This window comes from Nakaseomyces glabratus, chromosome E, assembly GCF_010111755.1.
Source record: "Nakaseomyces glabratus chromosome E, complete sequence".
Lineage (NCBI taxonomy): Eukaryota > Fungi > Ascomycota > Saccharomycetes > Saccharomycetales > Saccharomycetaceae > Nakaseomyces > Nakaseomyces glabratus.
The window spans coordinates 432,444-454,054 of record NC_088955.1 but is presented as its reverse complement, the minus strand read 5'-3'; the positions used below and the strand labels follow the sequence as shown (position 1 = coordinate 454,054).

At 39.3% G+C, this 21,611-nt stretch overlaps 11 protein-coding genes across 11 annotated transcripts; 5 read left to right on the top strand and 6 right to left on the bottom strand.

The window, feature by feature from the left end:
* Window positions 1-1,924: 1,924 nt before the first annotated feature.
* MCO10 (Mco10p) lies at window positions 1,925-2,137 on the top strand (the record flags this gene model as incomplete). Its single annotated transcript, XM_002999491.1, has 1 exon — window positions 1,925-2,137. One exon carries the CDS (start codon window positions 1,925-1,927, stop codon window positions 2,135-2,137), a length of 213 nt encoding a protein of 70 aa, XP_002999537.1.
* A 259-nt stretch (window positions 2,138-2,396) lies between these two features.
* On the bottom strand, window positions 2,397-3,035 carry SFM1 (protein-arginine N-methyltransferase SFM1; the record flags this gene model as incomplete). The annotated part of the gene is made up of 1 exon (XM_445885.1): window positions 2,397-3,035. The coding sequence occupies one exon, from the start codon at window positions 3,033-3,035 to the stop codon at window positions 2,397-2,399; it is 639 nt and encodes a 212-aa protein (XP_445885.1).
* Window positions 3,036-3,409: 374 nt separating this feature from the next.
* DDL1 (putative carboxylic ester hydrolase) lies at window positions 3,410-5,521 on the bottom strand (the record flags this gene model as incomplete). The annotated part of the gene is made up of 1 exon (XM_445884.1): window positions 3,410-5,521. One exon carries the CDS (start codon window positions 5,519-5,521, stop codon window positions 3,410-3,412), a length of 2,112 nt encoding a protein of 703 aa, XP_445884.1.
* Window positions 5,522-5,836: 315 nt separating this feature from the next.
* Window positions 5,837-7,501, bottom strand: AHC1 (Ahc1p; the record flags this gene model as incomplete). Its single annotated transcript, XM_445883.1, has 1 exon — window positions 5,837-7,501. One exon carries the CDS (start codon window positions 7,499-7,501, stop codon window positions 5,837-5,839), a length of 1,665 nt encoding a protein of 554 aa, XP_445883.1.
* An 883-nt stretch (window positions 7,502-8,384) lies between these two features.
* On the bottom strand, window positions 8,385-9,233 carry GVI51_E04169 (uncharacterized protein; the record flags this gene model as incomplete). The annotated part of the gene is made up of 1 exon (XM_445882.1): window positions 8,385-9,233. The coding sequence occupies one exon, from the start codon at window positions 9,231-9,233 to the stop codon at window positions 8,385-8,387; it is 849 nt and encodes a 282-aa protein (XP_445882.1).
* Window positions 9,234-10,065: 832 nt separating this feature from the next.
* Window positions 10,066-10,764, top strand: ARD1 (peptide alpha-N-acetyltransferase complex A subunit ARD1; the record flags this gene model as incomplete). Its single annotated transcript, XM_445881.1, has 1 exon — window positions 10,066-10,764. The coding sequence occupies one exon, from the start codon at window positions 10,066-10,068 to the stop codon at window positions 10,762-10,764; it is 699 nt and encodes a 232-aa protein (XP_445881.1).
* A 706-nt stretch (window positions 10,765-11,470) lies between these two features.
* Window positions 11,471-12,238, bottom strand: VPS29 (retromer subunit VPS29; the record flags this gene model as incomplete). Its single annotated transcript, XM_445880.1, has 1 exon — window positions 11,471-12,238. The coding sequence occupies one exon, from the start codon at window positions 12,236-12,238 to the stop codon at window positions 11,471-11,473; it is 768 nt and encodes a 255-aa protein (XP_445880.1).
* Window positions 12,239-12,587: 349 nt separating this feature from the next.
* Window positions 12,588-13,943, bottom strand: DIA4 (putative serine--tRNA ligase DIA4; the record flags this gene model as incomplete). The annotated part of the gene is made up of 1 exon (XM_445879.1): window positions 12,588-13,943. The coding sequence occupies one exon, from the start codon at window positions 13,941-13,943 to the stop codon at window positions 12,588-12,590; it is 1,356 nt and encodes a 451-aa protein (XP_445879.1).
* An 869-nt stretch (window positions 13,944-14,812) lies between these two features.
* On the top strand, window positions 14,813-16,561 carry TDA3 (Tda3p; the record flags this gene model as incomplete). Its single annotated transcript, XM_445878.1, has 1 exon — window positions 14,813-16,561. One exon carries the CDS (start codon window positions 14,813-14,815, stop codon window positions 16,559-16,561), a length of 1,749 nt encoding a protein of 582 aa, XP_445878.1.
* Window positions 16,562-17,944: 1,383 nt separating this feature from the next.
* Window positions 17,945-18,655, top strand: SOD2 (superoxide dismutase SOD2; the record flags this gene model as incomplete). Its single annotated transcript, XM_445877.1, has 1 exon — window positions 17,945-18,655. One exon carries the CDS (start codon window positions 17,945-17,947, stop codon window positions 18,653-18,655), a length of 711 nt encoding a protein of 236 aa, XP_445877.1.
* Window positions 18,656-19,555: 900 nt separating this feature from the next.
* Window positions 19,556-21,157, top strand: ERG11 (sterol 14-demethylase; the record flags this gene model as incomplete). Its single annotated transcript, XM_445876.1, has 1 exon — window positions 19,556-21,157. One exon carries the CDS (start codon window positions 19,556-19,558, stop codon window positions 21,155-21,157), a length of 1,602 nt encoding a protein of 533 aa, XP_445876.1.
* Window positions 21,158-21,611: the final 454 nt, after the last annotated feature.

Genomic DNA, 21,611 nt, shown 5'->3' with positions numbered 1-21,611 from the left:
AAAGAGGGTCAATTGCAAAAAATTGGGTGAATAGGCACAGAAACACTTGCAGAAGGAATATCTTGTGTCATCTGCTATCACTGACCCTTTTGTTGTTTTGTTGTACAACTCCGTCTGAAGCAGTCATCAATGCCGGTGTTAAAGCTAGTTTGCGTTTCAGTAACAGCCCCTCTTGGTTTCTTCTTGAAATTTCTGAGGCAATGGCTAATGTTGTTCTCTTCTACTCTTATTCCCAGCGTGACTTAAAGTACAGTACCACTTTAGAAACGTTAATTATGCGGCTCTTACTGAGTACTTTCATGAATCTTCTACCTAGCTCAGAAGCACGCTGAGAGCAAATTACTCCGACAACGGAGATCTAAGTATTACTTCATCAATTCAAGAGCCACCCCCGCATTATTTTTAATTAACTTGTATTTCTACGGGCATCTCTGTGTGGCAGATTTTTAATCAATCGCAAACTAGGTTTCTCGAGGCCCCAATTGAATCTTCTATTTCTGCTTCAAAGAGGAGACAAAGGAGCCGGTGAAGGAATAAAGAAGAAAAACGCCACTTTCCCCTCACTTCCCTTCAGTCCACAACAGAAACAAAAGAGAACATTAGATCATCTTGCATCACTACCTTTACCTTGTATGATATGTCTTATGTAAAGTTTTATCAATTGAAGAACAGTTTTTTTGTTCAAGGGTGTGTGTGGGTCGAACCATTTAGCACTGAAAATGCTAATCCTTTTTTATTTTCTGCTCACAAATGGGCTTCGATTTCCTTATTTGGGAAATTCGAAGCCCGATTATTTAATCTTATTTAACTGCCTTTAATTAAGTACCACAAAAAAGAAATGACAGTCGATGAAATCATTGTTTAATGTCATTCCAGCATTCCAATTTTTTATCAAACTCCTTCTAGAAGCCCTTTCACTCCGCATTGTGCGGGTGGCAGTTTTATGCAAAAGCTATTGTTCCGTAGTAAATCAGTGCAGCTCACCTAAATAGAATATTAATTATTGTTTTCCTATATTTGTGGGGTATTTGCCTACCAAAACCTTGATTAGTTTTTATCTAGCCAATTGACCAATAGATAAGTAGATTCAATTACCTCAAGAATGCTCGGAAACATATATACTGTCACAACGAGTGATCACGATTCTCATATCCACAATTTTTTCAAGAACTATTACAAACAATGTCTCAAATAGGTTAACTGAGTCGCGAACAAGATGGGTCTCATCGTTACTATAAGTCTATGGGGCACATACTAGTGCAGTAAAACTTGGGATGATTACCATGATCCTAACTTGCTCTAGATTGCAGAGTCAAAATTATTTCATTTTTCAAGCATATGGTATATAAACCTGACGATAGAGTAATAGCCCTAACTCTTTTGTAATCTAGAGGCTGATAAAACAATAAGGTTTACCTCAGAGTCGATTTAAACTTTACCCTCAACATATACATTTTATACTTACCTACATCAATGGTGGCATGTTTTGTTGGGTTACGGCTATCATCGTTCTTTACAATCAAGGAAGCAATGAGGTGTAATCGAACCTCTCTAGTTCCTCTGATAAAAGTCACTCGATAGTGCTGTTAAGCTTTTTTGTTGTAATTTAAAATACTTTAATATGGAGTAGTTGTATTGGATCATTTGCCCATTAGACTCCCCCTAACTGTAACTATAATATAGACCTATAGCCAACTAATCCAACTACGGGGAGAACTGCAAGCCGTTATTTCAGATATCACATGCTATTTCCGGGTAAATTAAATTTCCACCCCGATTTGTAGAAGTATTTAAATTTAAAGGGCCATTTCAATACAGCTCCAAGGCAATACTAGTAAACCGGTTATAACAGATAACTAATTATAACTAATAACTATCAAGCTGATATATACACTTTTTGATCCGTACAAATATTGTTACAAATATGGCGCAGGCATACAGAATTTTGGGGAAGAATGTACCACCACATTATTTGTCTATTGCAACATTAGCTACAGTTGGTGGTGTCATTGGATATTTCAAAATGACCGGCAAGAAAGAAGAGAAGGCTAGCACACCAATAGCGCCTGCAAAGGACGATATTGATATTGAGGCTTTGTTGCAATCTTTTGTTGCGCAAGAAGGAGAAAAAAAATAGGGTTTTACTGATGTTTATGCTTTTTATATTCTTTTAAATAACACCACACCAATGTTTAGGTTAGGGTTCAAAGGTGTCAAACATGATATATTCTTCACAATTCTATAATATGAAATCAATGACAGTGTCAATGTCCCGAAAATATGATATTTCGTATATATGCTAACTTATTATTCGTTGAAGTACATACAGAACATAAAAGTATCTCCGTTTTCATGGGAACTAGTTAATATACAGATGTATTAAACATTTTGTGTTATCATAACAGATCATCCAAACTTTGTTGAGAATCCTTCTTGATCAATTGTAGCATACCTTCTGGCAGTATTGGGTTTCCTTGAGAATCTAAAACATAACGGAAGGGCATCTCGGTGGCTTCTTTCTTGCTGAATCTAAATTCAGGATAATCTATGAACTTAATGTCTTCGAACTTTTTTTGGTCTTTGATAATTAGCTGTGTGGTTCTGATTGCTGTGTCGGTAGTCATTTGTTTGTCACCGAGCCTTCTTCCGACTAACAAACCAGGATAAGCAATATTCAGCTCCTTGGTACGATCTCTTGGAGGATGGTCACCTAATATACCTCCAAAGACAAAATAGTCGAACTGCTTTGAATCTTCTGGCTGCAAATCAAGTTCAGCTCTGGGATCCAATAAGCATACTCTGCCATTCTGAAGTGGTTCCCATGATGGAACGGCTTCTGGAATATCAGATAAACTTTTTGTTGTCCATTTCAAGCCCATCTTTCTGAGTAGTTCAGGGATATCAGAGTCATTGGTTCCCTCTGGTAACGACGTCAATAGTAGATTGTCATTGCCTACATCACGCAATATTTGGGCATATTCTAGAGTGACCCATTCACTAAAGCCTTCTTCCATATGTTCAATTATATACTTCATCTTGTAAAACTGTGTTTCTAATTACTTGGTAGTGTTTAAGTGGCTCACTTATACTATTGGGATAACTATTTATCTGTGTAAAAGTGAATACTATTATTTTATCTTCTCATGCTCATCGGTCCTCTTTGATTTTGTTCTCTAAGTAAATTTTGATCAACCATGACACCTCTACGGCTATTTCTGTAGAAATAAAAAATACTTAAGATGACCATAATGAAAGTATTAGGTGGATCAATCAACGAATGTATTCGGGACTAAAAAGAATTTTAATATAAATTGAATGAGTAATTTTAGTGCCTATATATATTATTTTAGTAAAAGTTCTAATCTTCTAATTGATGATACTAAGTACACATTATCTTGAGTAAGCGCAGCTATACAGTATTAGATTTGGGTTTGAAAAGTTTCGATTTGGTTACTGTGACTTGTTCAACTGGCTTATGTCCAGCGAGGATCTCTTTTAATAAGAAGCCAGCAATGTCAGGTTCTTCGAAATAAGATACGTGTGAGCTTAAGGCAGATAAAATATCAATATCCAGTATACCACTTCTGAGTGCATAATCAATACGTCCTGAGTAGTTTAGTTTCAGTAATTTAGATTTCAGTTCTTCTGGTAGCTTGTATTGCGTACCGGTGGAAGATTTTGAAGTATTTTCTTCTTCATTTTTTTCTGTTATCATTGAATTTAATGGGATTTCTTTTAAGATATTACCACCCATTTCGAGCATCTTTGATGCAATTCCATCACTTTCAGACCAATGTGGAACATAAGTGTGCTCATATTCTGCCATTCTTCTATCAACCAAAGATTCTACTCTGTATGCAACAGGGTCGCAGACATGGAATATATTATAGTAGTTTTGGCATTCCGGCAGTTGGAAGTTGACATTATGATCTGCATCGAGAATCTGTTTTTGGCCAACCATTGTTCTTTGTATCAACTTTAATATTCCAATAGGTGATCCAATTCCAAAAAAGTTTCCAACCTCAAATTCTAATTTGTAGTCTTTTTTATTAGATAGCAGATCAAATAATATCATGCTCCCTAAGGAGTGGCCAACCAGATGTACCTTACCATTGAAATTGGGATTGAACTTGACAAATCTTTTGTATACGGTATTGAGTTGTTTTGTTACTTCAGCTTTTATCATTTTTTTGTAGTAGGGATCACAATATAGTAAAATATCAAAAATTCCATCAGCCATTAGCTTACGAAATGGTACAATGCCATCTACAGTAATTTCATCTAAAGTTGGCAATAATGGACTTTCTAGGTTAGGGCCATTTCTATCTGTTTGAAACGTTATGGAGTGTCTCCAGGTAATCGGTAAAACCTGTACATTTGAATTTGACTGCCAATCTTTATATCGATTAAGTTTGTTTAAATTCTTTAGATCATCAGCTGCCGAGTAAAGCTTTTTCATATTCGATCTCAGAAGATTAATAGTGTGAACAAAATTGACATACTCATAGGTTTTACCTAAAGTTTGGCCAATACCATGTACACATAATACTAGATGATTAATTTCTCGATCGTTTATAGTATTCTTATCTTTACTTTCTGATGATGTTGATTCCTCATCATAGTAATCGTGTTCCATTTCATTTTTCATATACTGCTTCTTATTGTCATTATCCGTTGTGGCATCGGATGTATCTGAGATGGCACCCGCAAGTCTTGAAAGTATACCTGAACTTGATTCAAAACTTAATAGAGACCCCAGTTTGCCCAATGTTGAATCATTTTTATTAGATTCTGGCTTTGACGTACTCGTCTCTTTTTCCTTAACAAGGTTCTTCACACGCTCTGAGATTGATGTCCCGTGTTTCGAATCATAGCCACGGGTGATTTTCATCCCATTGATCGGTATACTCTGTCCAATATTGGACCTTAAGAATTTAATTTGAAACTCACCGCCATCCACATCTTGTAATAGGAAAGCAACATTTTTGTCAACAAATAGTACGAATTTGCCTTCCTTATAGGGTGCACTTAGCTTAAAAATATCCTGAAATTCCTTGCTTTTCTTGTTCTCATCATTAGTTGTCTCTAATTCTTCAAAATTGATTGATTTAAATTTTTCCTCTATTTCGGCAGCCAGATCAGGATTTAGAGGTTGGTTCAATGAATTAAACCAAAGCCCGCGTCGTATATCATAAGTAGGCCCCTTCCAATAAGATGGCCGTAATTCAAGCTGATCTACATCAACATTGAAAAGGTAGTCCTCCTTCACAGGAATTATTCTTCTCTCGTCTTTCTTTGGCGTCTGTTGGTATAGTTTTTCAATCCTGTCTGAGTCGTTTTTTGAAAATGCGATGAATTTGGTAGGTTCTCTAGTCTCTTCTTCATTCGAATCCTGATATGGGTCACTCTTAGGTACATCAGTAGCAAAAAACCAATGGCAGCTAGAATTAAACCTAATGGCACACCGACAATTGTACCTATACCTCAAAAACGTTCTTCTTATTTGATGAGCATGTAGCATGGTGCACCGTTTAGTTAGCAGCACTATACACTGGTCAAATTGGTTCTGTTAAAGTTGAAGAACAGAAACACTAAGCAACTAATATAGCCATACTAAGATTGCCCGCATTATTAAGGTTCGATGCCCTTATTTTTCGAGACTTCAATGATGATCATCGATTACACGGGCCTCCGGTTGACGATTTTCGCCAAACAGCAATGATTCATATATATTCAATTGTAAAATGCAAAATCAACTTATCATTATATGTATAAAAGTATATGCCTTTTCTGTTAATTATTGGTGAATACCATTTTTATTAGGTGAGGAGAAAGATTACTCGAGGTCAAGACTACCTGAAGAGCTGCGTAGCTTGGACTTAGCTCTTAAATTGTAATGTGAGGATCTTTTCTCCTCAGGTGGGAGCTCCGTCAGTGCTATGACATCAACACGAGCCTTTTTCTCAGCAGGTCTTAACCTTTCCCTCAATACACGTCTTGTGAATAACTTCTCAGACTCCTCATCCTCGCCCATATCCTTTCTCTTCCTTAAGTTTCTACGGGGTTGCTCGTCAACCGGACTCTTTGGGAAGTTGGCCTCATTTGGGGTAACTATGGAATTTGGGCTTGATCCCTGATCGGAAGCATTGGAAGGCGTATACGATTTTTCATCCTCACTTCTTTCGGCTGACGGAATGTCTAAATCTAAACCATTACTTTCTGTGTCCTCCTCATCTTCGTCATCTGGATCTGAAGATACATCAAGTACTACCTGTAAATCCTTCGGTGCCTCCTTTACCATATCAATTAAATCTTTGAAGTCGTTATTGCGACCTGAATAGAGCTTTTCAAGATGCTTAGTGTGCTTTGGATCTATACTGTCAATTGTGACATGTTTTTGTTGATTATTTTGTTTTGGGCTTGGAGTTCTTTTTTCTGGGTTTAGGATTGAGTTTTTAATTGAAGGCAAATATTCTTTAGCTGGATCTACTTTTTGTTTTTTAAACTCATTTAAAACATCTGCATCTTGTTTCTCTTCTGGTAATAGAGTTTGGTTGTTTAGAACAGCCAATGGCTGACTATTATACGTCTTGGAGTGTTTTAGCCGGCAGTGGTTAACAATACCTTGTGCAGAAGTAAAACCTGACCTATCACAAAAAGAACATTTGATAATAATTAAGATACCATCATATCTGCGAAATATAGCCTCATTGTTCTCGTTTTTGCCAACCACGCCACTGTTGCTAGTCAGGCATGTACTACTGTAGTTTCTTTTATGATGTGCATATAGTTGCGTCGGGTTGAAAGTGGTTGTAAATGAAAAGTTTGCGTTACCACCAGGAATGATATCTTTGCCTGACGTGTTATCTTGAAGACCTTTAGATGGTAGCCTTGAGGTCTGGTTCGGTAGATTTGAATCAAGCGGTCTTAAATTGGAGAACTCAAGCAAATGGCTGTTGCTTTTACTCCTTGTGTGGTAATGGTGACCACTAGTGCTACTTCCCGCAGATATCGAAGGCCGAGAGCCTGGTACGTAGGAAAGTGAAGATGTATCCATATTGTAGCCCATGCTTTGACGGGCCTTCTCCATTTCTAACTCTCTCTTTGCCTGCTCACATTTTGCCTTAGTGTATTCTTCTATTTTATCTTTCAGTTTCTCGTCGTCATGTAAACTATTAAGTAGTGTCATTCTCCCATCTGTTTTCTTCAGTTCTTTTTTTATATTTTCGATTTGTTTGTGATTCATAGCTATTTGTAAGTTAAGCTTATCGAGTAGCTCACTCTTCGCAACTTCGTACTTTAATCTTTCCGCATCTTCACTATCCCCAGCAGATCTTAACAGCCCGCTGTTAAGTCGTGATGGTGATGAGTTGTTGTTATCGAGGGTGGATGAAAGAACACCTTCACCACCGCGAATCTCATGATTGTTTTGATCATCTTCAGAGTTCAGTAAATCATGGGGAGACTTAGGCGTCGCCACCTGGTAGTAGTTTGCTGACATTGTATCTGTTAGTGTTCCTGAGTTTATCTAATATATGAGTGAAAAAGCTAATAAACAATGTCAGGGTTTTAAACGTTTGGTTGACTTCAGACGGCAAACTTATCTCAAATGATCTTGGCTTTTAATTTCAGAGTTATATTTACAAGAGTAAACTCAATAGCTGGGATATGAATTATGAAAAGTGGCAAAAAAGCCTTCAGGTTCTGTTCAAATCGACTCTCTATAATTGTCAAATATTTTAAATGTATGTCAAACTCTTGTTCTCATAGAAGTTTGAGGGAGATATAATGTAGCTAATATGTAGGTTTGTAATTTTAAGTGTTATAAAGTATGTAAAGTACATTATCTATTCGCTGTATTTACTTTTTAGTTGGTGTTCCATTTAACGTATCTGCATTATTTTTCTTAACAAAATTGCACAGATGATCGATTTCTCAACATCTCCGGTTTTAAAGCAGCAATTTAGCGAATATCGTTTCCACCTGGCAATACTAATAAATGTCGTAGGCACCCATTTGGCAATGTAACTTTAATTTTTTATTTTGGCATATGGTAGAGACTTAGGCTGGCTTTATTAAAGTAGATCCAGAAAAGGGCAGTCAATGGATGATGAAAAAGTATTATTTTAGTCAACCTCTGATTTTGAGTTGCAGTTTCGAAATTAGCATATCAGCAATATTTTCCAAGAATTGTAACTGTTAATTGAATAGTTTGTAGTACTGCTATTTGCTTGTCTTCATGTCTGTCATTGAAATATCTATTTTCAATGCAAAAAATAAAAAATGGAAAGTTTGATGATATTATTATTGTTTTAGTTCTATTCCAATTTTTTTTTAATCTATGGGCATTTAATTGAAGGTGTTTTCCGAAGACGGTTTTCGATCTATTTGCTGTTGAAGTATGTAGCCTGGCCACCTGAAGAATCATAAGAATCATTTGTGTCACTTGGAAACTGAGCATTCTTCATGGAATTAATATCTCCATGAACATCTGGCATATCTTCTGTTGGATATTCATTAAATGTGGGATATGTGTCTGCCATCCTTGCAGATGTAGCTATTAATTGAGGAAATGGCACATCATATTCGTTTAATATACGGTGATTCTGGTTAACTACTGAATCGTCCACCTTTGAGTAAATGGACAGTTTCGATATGTCGATGCTCTTCATTTTTTCATTGGGAATAAAAATGTCAGCAGCTTGTCCATTCTCAGGTTTATTATTGTTGTAGGTAGTCGGTGAGGCGATCTGATCTGCCCTGTAACTGAAACTGTTGTTAGATATTAACATGTAGTTATGATTGTCTCCGGGTTGTGTGTTGTATGTACTATTTTGCCTTTCATAGGACATTGTTGCAAATAATTTTTTGTGCCTTACATTATTGTACGTTATTTCCGGGTACTTCAAGGAGCTCAACGAGGGTACATGAGTTGGAGTCGATGTCGACACGGGAGGTGCATTTATTAGATCCCCAAAAGATATTTCTCTCTCAACACTGGCGCCATTATTTCTGGCTATCGAAGGTCTTATTCCTTGGGGTTCAAGTCTCATAGAAATATACTCATTGTTAAAGTCACTCACAGAGGGCTCGATCCGTCTCCGTTTTACACTCTTAGCATTCTTCTCTAATTCAGACTTGTTATGGCGTTTCTTATTCTTGTATGTTCCCGCTGGCTTCCTCACATTTGTTGTGCGTGGTTGCAACACCTTGCTGTCTTTACTTCTAGCCATATTGTTTGACGCCTGTGACACCCTTCCATTCAAATCAGCTATATAGCTAATGTTATATATGTGGCTTGCGGTTTTAAAGCCCGGTATAACCTATAAATATGTAGTATGTGAGGGCGGCTATGCACCAATAGCCAAGATACGGTACAAAATGCCAATGAACGAACGTGGTCATGTTTGGTGTAATCTGGTACGTTGCAATTGTAGTAAATGTCTTGGTTTGCTTTCTGGTCAAACTTTCATAACCAAAACATTAAATTTGGTTATAGCCAAACAAATACAAGGATACACTCTGGAATTCTTGCATGCTCATGTATTCGATGCCAGGTAATCCAAATTTTTAAGAGCATATAAGCTTACTGTTATCACAACTACAATGTCTCGTACTAGGTACGCTCCGATACGCTACTCTTGTGCCAATCATACCTTTTGCTTCCTGCTTGCCGGTAATGGTAGGCGTAGTTAAAAACCGCTACAAAATATATACAAGAACGTAATTTGTGTTTGCGATTGCAAACTTGATGGATATTGCTGGTATGCAACAGTTGTAGATCAGCTATCACCATATAACTATATGCCTATTTAAGCTCTTCTAACAGTCCATTCAGTGTAATCATCACCGAAGGGCCCAAAAAAAAATTTCAGAATTGGCGAGGACTGCCGAAATTGCAAACACAAGACAATGCAACTTGATCCCGGGCTGATAGCACACAGTGTACTTGAGGCCAATTGATCCTAGTATTTTTTATCCAATATTCTTTGCAGTTGTGCCATATTAGAGGAGTAAGCAAGGGAACTATTTACAAGCTATTCAAGGATACAAACACTAGCAAAGATGGCCATTACAATTAGACGTGCCACTGTAAATGATATGATATGCATGCAGAATGCTAACTTACATAACTTGCCAGAGAACTATCTGATGAAGTACTATATGTACCACATCTTGTCCTGGCCTGAAGCATCCTTTGTGGCAACTACAACATGTATCGAAGACGAGTTGGATGAACACGAAGATGATAACCTGAGCATACCTGACCCAGAGAAGCCTGGCATAATGATCAAATTGGACCCCACCTATGTGGCGCCTGGTGAGAAGCTAGTGGGCTATGTGCTTTCTAAGATGAACGACGACCCTGATGCCTCAAACGAGGCTCCAAATGGACATGTCACTTCTTTGAGTGTCATGAGAACTTACAGAAGAATGGGTATTGCTGAAAAGCTTATGAGACAAGCGCTGTTTGCACTAAGAGAAGTTTATAAGGCGGAATACGTTTCTCTACATGTCAGACAATCTAATAGAGCTGCTCTGCATCTGTATAGAGATACACTTGCATTTGAAGTGTTAAGCATAGAGAAGAGCTATTATCAAGATGGCGAGGATGCATACGCAATGAAGAAAGTACTAGACTTGGATGAACTAAAAATCTCTAATTACACTCACAGAAAAGGCCAAGAAAAGTTAGAAGACGACTTGAAGAGTGACCTACTAGAAGATATAATCACAGAAGGTGTTGATAAGATTATGGTTTAAATCAATGGTCAATATCATTCCTGTAACTAGATTACTGTCAATTCTACTTTCTAGAACTGCATAATTTTTTTTGTCAGCAATCAAGTACACCTAGATTAAATTCTAGGAAACATCTGGGGTTATATAATTCGAATTCAAATAATATTAGTTGTTGCATCAAGTATATATAAACAATACACTCTTTTTTACCCTAATTTTGAGAAAACAGTACCATATTAGAGCATTCGATAAAGATCACATACACTCTACACGTAAATATTTACCAAGCAAAATATAATGTAAGAGAATCACAGTCAGACAAAAAGTAAATTAGGTAGCTTGAGTTTTTCCACATCAATGGCCATACCAAATGGTAATGGCCAAATCGAGCCAAATGCACTCACAGTCATCATGTTATGATAAAAGGAAAAAACTTCCTTGTCTCTTTTCAAAAAGAGCTACAAAAGGCAAATAGGAAAGAGAAGGTTTAACGTATAGACCAACACTGAAATCTTTGCCATTTATATATCTTTTGGCTAAGTTCAGGATTATCAGAAAAAATTTCATTAGTTCGTTGTTTGGGATATTAAGTCATGATTTTGATTTATGGGCATTAGTTAGGGTATGGATTCTATACAATTGATTGTACCTATATACAATCTTCTCATGGACTCCTCTAGTCTTAAAGAACTTATGCAAAACAGCCTAACTACGTGTAGCACTGGGCTCACCTCTGTTTCTCGAAAATTACTTTATCTACTTTAACTTCGCCGTCAACGTATAGGTATATATACAGTGTGCATGTGCTTCCTTGTATATCTAGCAGGCAAAAGCTGGGCACATTTGCACCATTGATATCCAGATCAGACACATACAGGTGGTCTGGTCCGTTCTTTGCGTCTTTGCTTTTCGAGCTTGAATCGTCTGTCTTTGTTTCTTCTTTCTTAACGTCAGTGTTTCCCAATATATCAGAAAAAACAGGCCAATCGGTGTTAAATGCACCGGTACAGCTTCCGGGATTGATAAAAAATTTACCCTCTAGAGTATATGCCTCTACATTATAAGTACCACCCCATAGAAGTATATCAACATCAAGTTGTCTTGCTAATGTTAGCAGAGATACAGGATCATTCTTGGGTACCACAGTGTAGCCACTACAACAGCCTATCCTGAACTCACCTTGAGTTATGACGGCATTCATAGGCAGCTCAACTCTGTTAGACTTTATCGTCCTTTCCTGACCCGGTGTCTTCACCACTGGCACTTTATCTGTATGGATTGCTGGTATCGTAGCTCTATCAAACTCCCCACGGACTATGTGCACATTCGGTGTAATATCTGTAACAAATTTGAGAAATTCAGATGAATTGCTGCTGTTTCCTAGCACAGCCACCTGCGATATCTTGTCTGGTATACTTAGCAACTTCTTAAACTTTGATGGCAAATCGACTGCCCTGTCTGGTATATGTGCATCACTTAATGCAAGCACTAACATCCTTGTGTTTTTCTGGACTGAAAACTTTCGAAAGTGAGGAGGAATAATATCAAAAACAAAAGAAATTGTTTAAGTTATAATAGTGCTGTCTTGTCTATTACCTGGTTAAGTTGCAATATTTCAAGTCTAATCAACCTGTTCCATTAGCTACTCGTTTGTACCCTTTTTAACTTTCGGGCTTCACAATGCGAAGGCCGTGCCAAACTCAAAAAACTGAAAAAAAGTAGGAATAGAGGTGTAATCCATTGATAATTAGCGTTTAACTTCAATGTTCGAGTCATAATTATATTATTTACATGAGAACTTATGTGCAAATTAGTTATATAGATATGCTTGGTAAATTTTCCGCCTAAAATTTGGTCTTTCCGTTCATATACGGTATCAATGGACTAGGTACTGTAACCATATTCGTTGATGGATCGTAGAAGTTTTCAATAATTGCTAGAATCATTCTAGGAACAGCCATAGCTGTACCATTTAGTGTGTGCACGTACTCCAGTTTAGATGACTCTTTATTCTGGTATCTTGTGAATAGCCTTCTGCTTTGGAAATCAGTACAATTCGAAGTACTACTTACTTCACCAAATTTACCTCTACCTGGCATCCAGACTTCAATGTCATACTTCTTATAAGCTGGATTTCCCAGATCATTGGCAGGCATGTTGAGGACCTGAGCACAAAGACCCAAATCACTTATTAATTTAACCTGGAATTCTTTCAGATCCTCTAAAACCTTCTCACTATGTTGCGGCAATGACCAACAGAACAGTTCCACTTTGGTAAACTCATGAACTCTATATAAACCCTTAGTGTCTTTCCCTCTCGCACCAGCCTCGGCTCTGTAACTCCTACTTACACCAACCAACCTTTTAGTTGGATTATTTTCGTCCAAATCCAATATTTTGTTGGCATTCATCCCTGCCAACGTTATTTCAGCTGTAGCGGTAAGTCCAAGTTTGTTATTACCGTCTTCTATCTCATAGATCTGCTTCTCATTGTTCATATCTCTGGGAGTAAATCCACATGCATCAATTATCTCTTTGCGAGCAATGCTAGGTGGAATACAACGCTGGAATCCGTGCTTCTCTGCCTGATCCAATGCATAATTGACCAATGCAGTCTCTAGTTGAGCTCCTTCGTTAATAAGGTAGTACCACGAATTGCCTGAAATATTGGATGCACTGGCCAGGTCCAAGAGTTGTTTGCACTTAGTCATAATGTATACGTGGTCTCTGTTTTCCTGTTGTTCGAACGATTCATAAAGACCCTTGTTGATCCATCGGTCTATCACAGGCGCTGTATCGGGCGCCGACTCATGTATCAAGTTTGGCAATCGTAGGCATATATCCTGAATTTTAGAGTTGGCTTCTTGCAATTGTTCAGCGAGGGCACTGAATTGAGACTTGAGTGATCTCAGCTCCTTCAATACTTCATCACCATGCACTTTATGTTGCCGAATACTGAACTCGAGCGCTTTCCTCTCAGTTTGCACCGCCGAAATCTTGGCATGTATATCTTTCGTCCTCTCATAAGTAGCGGCAAGCTGCCCATCCAGGGCACCAACCAACTGCTCCTGACCCACTAGCTCCCGCCGAGCGATAGAGTCCTTATACAGCCCTATGTCCCTGATGATCCTCTTGACATCAAACTTCGCCGGCTTCAAAAACAGCGTCTTGCTGCTGTAATGCCGTACTGCTGCCCACATCCAAGCTTACCTCACTGATCTAAATACCAGATAAGACCAACATAACAACAGATACCTAGCAATCCGACTTGTATAAGGCCATTTCCGCTAGCAAGCACTCGCCTGCGCGCCCGCTATCACAGTAGAGCTTGGCTCGAGTAGCAAACGTATAGTCACGTGATTTATTTAGTTGCCAGTCTTCCAGGCATTCGCGATGGGGGTTTGCAGTTTACATAAGATAACATATACACAGAGCGAATGGTGCATACCTTTGCAAGCACTGGGCACTATCCTTGGTGCAGCGTCCTGCTCCTGTTTCGGGGTCTCTACAGCTCTCTGAGGTACCGTCACTGAAAGAAATCGCAGGCTCCCGACTGGCATGTGAATACCAGCCTGTATTGTATACACAAGAAGATGCTGTCATGAGATAGAAGGAAATATGAGGATTGGGCACCATGTATCACCACGATAAGGGTAACATTTATTTTTTGCATAATTGGGTTTTGCTTGCTATGTGTTCGTCATCCATTGGAAGGATGATTTTCATTTGTTCTTCCAAAGTGTTGACGAAGACGGGGACTAGGGACGTCTGAAACTTGCTCGTTGGGGGCAGTTCACAGCGTGGTTCTCACTCAGTATTCTTCTAAACAGTTTATCACAGTGTTCAGGACTGAAAGCTGATGATACAGAGTTAGAAGTGGAGGAACGACTCTTACCAAGGTAAAGTTTACACTTCAAAGTGTCAAAAACCTGAAGGAAGGAAAAAAAATAAAATAAAAAAACAAAATCAAATATAATGAACAGAAAAGAGGAGGGGGTTGTATAAGTTTCAGTAGTCTCAATACTAAATAGAATATAGTCTTTTAAGCGGACTTCCAACAACGTACTTGATGTCTGAGAGAGATATTGCTACGCCTGATTTTCAGCTATACCCTTCTGGGAATGCAGCTGAGAAGACTCACATTGTGATTGTCGGTGCTGGTATTATAGGGTCGTGTACTGCGTACTACTTAACGCAGCACCCGGATTTTGACCCCAGCACACACCATATAACTGTTCTGGAATCGCGTGAGGTTGCCGGTGGGGCATCGGGTAAAGCTGGTGGGTTACTGGCCTCATGGGCCTTCCCACAGCAGATAGTCCCATTGAGTTTCCAGTTACACCAGGAGCTGAGTGACATGTACGATGGTGCCACCAACTGGGACTATAGAAGATTGACCACTGTATCCTTGGAGGCTGATCTTAAACTTGCAGACCAGCATATCCCGCTGTATGAGGACCATAACGGTGTCATCAGCGAGGCCCCAAAGACATCTTACTCTCTGAATGTACCTCCACCAAAGAAGACGGCGTTGAAGAAGAAGAAGAACGATAAGATGAAGAACAATTTCAGTCTTTCTGGGTCTTCTGATGAGGAAGAGTCATCCGATTCAGATATAGAGATGAAACCAAACCACAGGGACCTGAACGGCAAGAAAGATGCATCTTTGTCAAAGAGCGAGGATGATGAAGAGGACGAGGATGACGGGAATGCTAGCATCATTTCTGGTCCAACTGGCAATACTTCTTTGAAGGATGAAGTAGCCACAACCTCTCAAGAGAATCCCTCTGATAGAAATTCCAGCACAAACATTGGAAGCTTGAAGGATGGAACAACCAGCAGCATATACTTTAATAACCAAAACCTGAAGACTCAGTTACCAAGAGACTTGACATGGCTGAGGAACGATATTGTTACCGACTGGTCCTCCTTGGGTGGTACAGACTCCACCGCCCAGGTTCATCCCCACAAGTTTACCCATTTCCTTCTACAAAAGGCTATGGAGACTGGTGCGGTTGACTTGATACGAGGCCAGGTCATAAATATTAGTGTGGACGACACAGGTGCCGCCACGGGTCTTACATATATACCAATGCAATGGTCAAGATCAGATAAGTTGAATGATGGCCCAGACGAAGGTACAGAAAAATCAAAGCAGAAGAGAAACAGTAAAGTGCCGATCAAAATCACTGATATCCACCATCTGGTGTTGAGTATGGGCCCATGGACTTCAAAACTTCTCAAAAATTGTCCAATCTCTGGTTTGAGAGCACATTCCATCACTATTAGACCTAGTGCCGATGGAGATTCAAGAGGTAAGAGAAAGAACAACGGAAACAAACCAAACATCGAAAACTATGTTTCTCCATATGCTATATTTACAGAATTAAAGACCGGAGACAATGAATATTTTTCACCTGAGTTATATGCAAGACGGGACGAGGTATATGTTTGTGGGGAAGGTGATACCTTGGCTGGATTACCTGAGGCATCTGATGAAGTTGAAGTTATCGAAGAAAAATGTGATCAGCTTTACCACTACGTGTCTAAGCTATCTCCTGTCCTATCTGAAGGTGAAATTCTAACAAAACAAGCATGCTACCTTCCAGTGCTAAATGTACCAACCAGCTCAGGTCCATTAATTGGTGAGACTAATATAAAGAACTTATTTATTGCCAGTGGTCATTCATGTTGGGGTATCAATAACGCGCCAGCTACAGGTAAGATTTTAAGTGAGATTTTGCTAGAAGGTGAAGCAAAATCTGCAGAAATTAGTGCACTTGATCCAAAACTTTACTTTGACGCTACTATGCACTAATCTCGAATGGTAATATATAAAGAACCAACAATGAAGAATTTAACCGAGGCATGGTTTACAGACATTACACATAAAGAATTCAAATTGGACAGCAATTTCCACAGTCATTTCCCTTGATATCTTTATGAGATTCATACATGTCGATTTTAATTCTTTGTGTTTTTCAAATGAGAAATATTCATTATCACCAAACTTGACAAGTAATTTTTTATTCCTTTTTTTTTTTCTTAATTTCGTTGGCCAGGAATAAGTAACCGTTACTATTTTCATCTCAGAATAATCGTGAATTATTTCAATATAGTGAAATTCTTTATTTTTTATTTTACTGGGTTAAGCTTTTTAATCCACATTCCCACAACCTTGCGCATATTTCCCAAAAAAAAAACAAAACAACTGGAAAGAAAAGATTGCCATTATTCTTTGCCATAATATATATTCACAACTTATTGGGCGACTGTCATACATGACTAATGGAATAGACCATACACAACCTGCAGCTCCCTACTTCTAAACCCCCTCCATCGCTTACAGTCGGTGCATAGAATGGCAATATGCCAACCCTTGAAAGACTTGAATGTGTATATAGATCATTACTACCTAGGAAACGAACTTTCAACACTCTCAAATCATCAGCTATAACTGTGTACTAGGTCTAACAGCATGTACTTCTGTAATATCAAAAAAAACAAACTCTAATACTATAGTACTTATACATTGAACGCTATTAACGCTATTAAAGGACCATAGAAACTATCACATGACATATTGTATGATACGGACACAGCTGTCTTGCACGAACACATCGGCATGTGACTTCCCCCCTCCCCTAAAAACTGACTGCTTCTGGACAGCCAACCAATAGGATCGAAGAACAGTCAACAATTCTTAACTTCACAACGTATCGCGTGATTCAAATCCCGCTTTCTCGCACCGAAGATAGCATTGTAGGGTCGCTGTTGCGCGGGCCTGTCTAAACACTTTACCATGTCTCTCAGTAGTATAACAGTGGGCTAAGGGGTGTCTGGCCAAACTTGCTTAGCAGGGGGAAGTTGAAGGAAGTTGGGAAAACTGTGAAAAATCGATGAGCTAGTATTGATAGTTGAGCTTATTTCTTAGTAATTGAGATTCCTTTATTGGGATGACTGGGTAGATATCACCTGAAGAAGATACCAGGGAAGTCCGTTGCTCTCCAACGCTCTCCCGTAAGAACCGAAGTTCCCTTTTTCCCTGTGGGAAGGGAGAGAAAAACAATCCAGGGCTACCTTGCACAATACATATATATATAGAGGATAATTACTCATCATGTACACGGACGTTCACCGAAAGTACAACATCTAACTTGACTTTGATAGAAATAACAGAGGTATACATTACAAGGAAACGATGTTGTCTACGTCTAGGATTGCTTTCAAATCTACTCAACTAAGAGCTGCCTCTACAGTGCTAAGACGCACGAAGGTGACGTTGCCAGAGCTAGAGTGGGACTTCGGTGCTCTTGAGCCACACATCTCCGGCCAGATCAACGAATTGCACTACTCCAAGCACCACCAGACCTATGTCAACGGCCTGAACACCGCTGTCGACCAGTTCCAGGAACTGACCCACAAGTTGTCCAAGGACCCCAACGACTTGCAAGCTGCACGTGATCTAATCCAAGTGCAGCAGAACATCAAGTTCCATGGAGGTGGGTACACGAACCACTGTCTGTTCTGGAAGAACCTGGCTCCAGAGAAGAACGGTGGTGGTGAAGCGCCATCCAGCTCCAGTGCTCTTGGCCAGCAGATCGAGAAGCAGTACGGCTCCTTGGACAAGCTGATCGAGGTCACCAATGCCAAATTGGCCGGTGTGCAAGGTTCCGGTTGGGCCTTCATTGTCAAGAACTTGGAGAACGGCGGCCAGCTGGATGTTGTGCAGACTTACAACCAGGACACAGTCGGCAACCAGTTTGTCCCACTGGTGGCCATCGACGCCTGGGAGCACGCCTACTACTTGCAATACCAAAACAAGAAGGTCGACTACTTCAAGGCTATTTGGAACGTCATCAACTGGAAGGAAGCTGCGAAGAGGTACGAAACATCCAAAGTCACTAAATAGATTAGCTAATTTTTTCTTCAACTCTCTCTACATATTCGCACCTAAAGTAAGCACTATACTTAAAATAAATTTAACACTTAAAATAGACTACAACCTGGGAAGGGCAGCATCGACACGGATGAGTAAGCAACGATTGTATCGGACAAATCGTATTACTGATGTTGCAAGAAAGCTTAAACGAACAACGATCCATTGTCCCCAGGGTACGTCTTGTTACAATAATACACAGTATCCGCTTAACACCGACCATTACAATAGTACCATACTACCATCGCCATTCCGGTAAATCCATCGGCACAGGCTAATACGCGAATACGAGGCCATTTGTAAACGAGACCCAAAAAGCCTTGTTCCAACTACAATCGAGTGAGCTTGAAGAGTTATAGTGAGATGGGAGCACAGGAGTACAAGGGTACAAAGAGCACTTCACAGCACAGAAGCAGAAAACCCACGTTCGCCTGCACCAAACGACATGAGATAAGGATTTATCGCTTCTTCTCTAATCCAGTTGCACACATCGTATACCCGAGTGACATCTTTGCAAGCCCTTCCCATCACTGATTAGACAATGGAAACAGCTTAAACCCAATTGCTGTGTCTTGTTTATCGGTCCATCTCTGTTTCTTTTTTTTTATGGCCTTTGCTCAGCACAGTGAAAACCCTTAACAAACTGCAATTTTGAAAAAAAAAAATTGAAAAAAAATTTTATCATCGTATATTCCACCTCGAAGAACCCGTATACTCATCTCGTATAATCAGTAGTCAAGACTTGTGCTAAACATCTTTACAAAAAAATGTATATAATGGGCGATCCCTTCATGTCCATTGTCTTGAATTTCTTGTTCTCATTGTCTATTTCGATACTACAAACCACATAAATCAAAAAAAAACTACAATAACATGTCCACTGAAAACACTTCTTTGGTCGTTGAACTATTGGAGTACGTGAAGCTTGGTCTTTCGTACTTCCAAGCTCTGCCATTGGCGCAGAGAGTGTCTATTATGGTCGCCTTGCCATTTGTGTACACCATCACATGGCAATTGCTTTACTCCTTGAGAAAGGACAGACCACCACTTGTGTTCTACTGGATCCCATGGGTCGGCTCTGCTATCCCATACGGTACCAAGCCATACGAGTTCTTCGAAGACTGCCAAAAGAAATACGGTGATATCTTCTCTTTCATGCTATTGGGTAGAATTATGACTGTCTACTTGGGTCCAAAGGGTCACGAATTCATCTTCAACGCCAAGTTGGCCGATGTTTCCGCTGAAGCTGCTTACTCCCACTTGACCACCCCAGTGTTCGGTAAAGGTGTTATCTACGATTGTCCAAACCACAGACTAATGGAACAAAAGAAGTTTGTCAAGGGTGCTTTGACTAAGGAAGCCTTTGTCAGATACGTTCCATTGATCGCTGAGGAAATCTACAAGTACTTCAGAAACTCCAAGAACTTCAAGATCAACGAAAACAACTCCGGTATCGTCGACGTTATGGTCTCCCAACCTGAAATGACTATCTTCACTGCTTCCAGATCCTTGCTAGGTAAGGAAATGAGAGACAAGTTGGACACCGACTTCGCTTACTTGTACAGTGACTTGGACAAGGGTTTCACCCCAATTAACTTCGTCTTCCCTAACTTGCCTCTAGAACACTACAGAAAGAGAGATCATGCCCAACAAGCTATCTCTGGTACTTACATGTCCTTGATTAAGGAAAGACGTGAGAAGAACGATATCCAAAACCGTGACTTGATTGATGAATTGATGAAGAACTCCACTTACAAGGATGGTACTAAGATGACCGACCAAGAAATTGCCAACCTATTGATTGGTGTCTTGATGGGTGGTCAACATACTTCCGCTGCTACCTCCGCTTGGTGTCTATTGCATTTGGCTGAAAGACCAGATGTCCAAGAAGAATTATACCAAGAACAAATGCGCGTCTTGAACAACGATACCAAGGAATTGACTTACGATGACCTACAAAACATGCCTCTATTGAACCAAATGATCAAGGAAACTTTGAGATTGCACCACCCATTGCACTCTTTGTTCCGTAAAGTCATGAGAGATGTCGCTATTCCAAACACTTCCTACGTTGTCCCAAGGGACTACCACGTTCTAGTCTCCCCAGGTTACACTCACTTGCAAGAAGAATTCTTCCCTAAGCCAAATGAATTCAACATCCACCGTTGGGACGGTGATGCTGCTTCTTCCAGTGCTGCTGGTGGTGACGAAGTTGATTACGGTTTCGGTGCTATCTCCAAGGGTGTTTCCTCTCCATACTTGCCATTCGGTGGTGGTAGACACAGATGTATCGGTGAATTGTTCGCTTACTGTCAATTGGGTGTGTTGATGTCCATTTTCATCAGAACCATGAAATGGCGTTACCCAACTGAAGGTGAAACTGTCCCACCATCTGACTTCACCTCCATGGTCACCCTACCAACTGCCCCTGCTAAGATCTACTGGGAAAAGAGACATCCAGAACAAAAGTACTAGATGCTTTCAAAATATTAAACATTTTCTTCCAATAATCAATGGTCAAAACCTACTTCAAACAATATTGCTGTCTGGCTCGTATACGGGATATACGCTGATTCATTAGCCTAATAGTAAGTCATCGTGAATATCAACATGGATATTTCGGCATGACTTAAGCTGGTTGTTTCGTTTAGAGGGCTTTGCTGCTAAACGAACTATACGATGTCTTCATCCGTATAACTAGCAATGTATGCAGTGCAAGCATATGACAAAGTTGGTTGATCCCAAAGATTGTTTTAAAAAAATTCATTTTCATGATCAAAATTCAATGCTTCTTATACTACATTTTTTTCATTTTCATTCATCTTTATTTTGGTGCCATTAACATATAGACTTAAGTTTCATTTAGCTATTTATATTTATTATAAAATTTAAACCGTGTATACAATACAATATTATTTAACAAATCGAA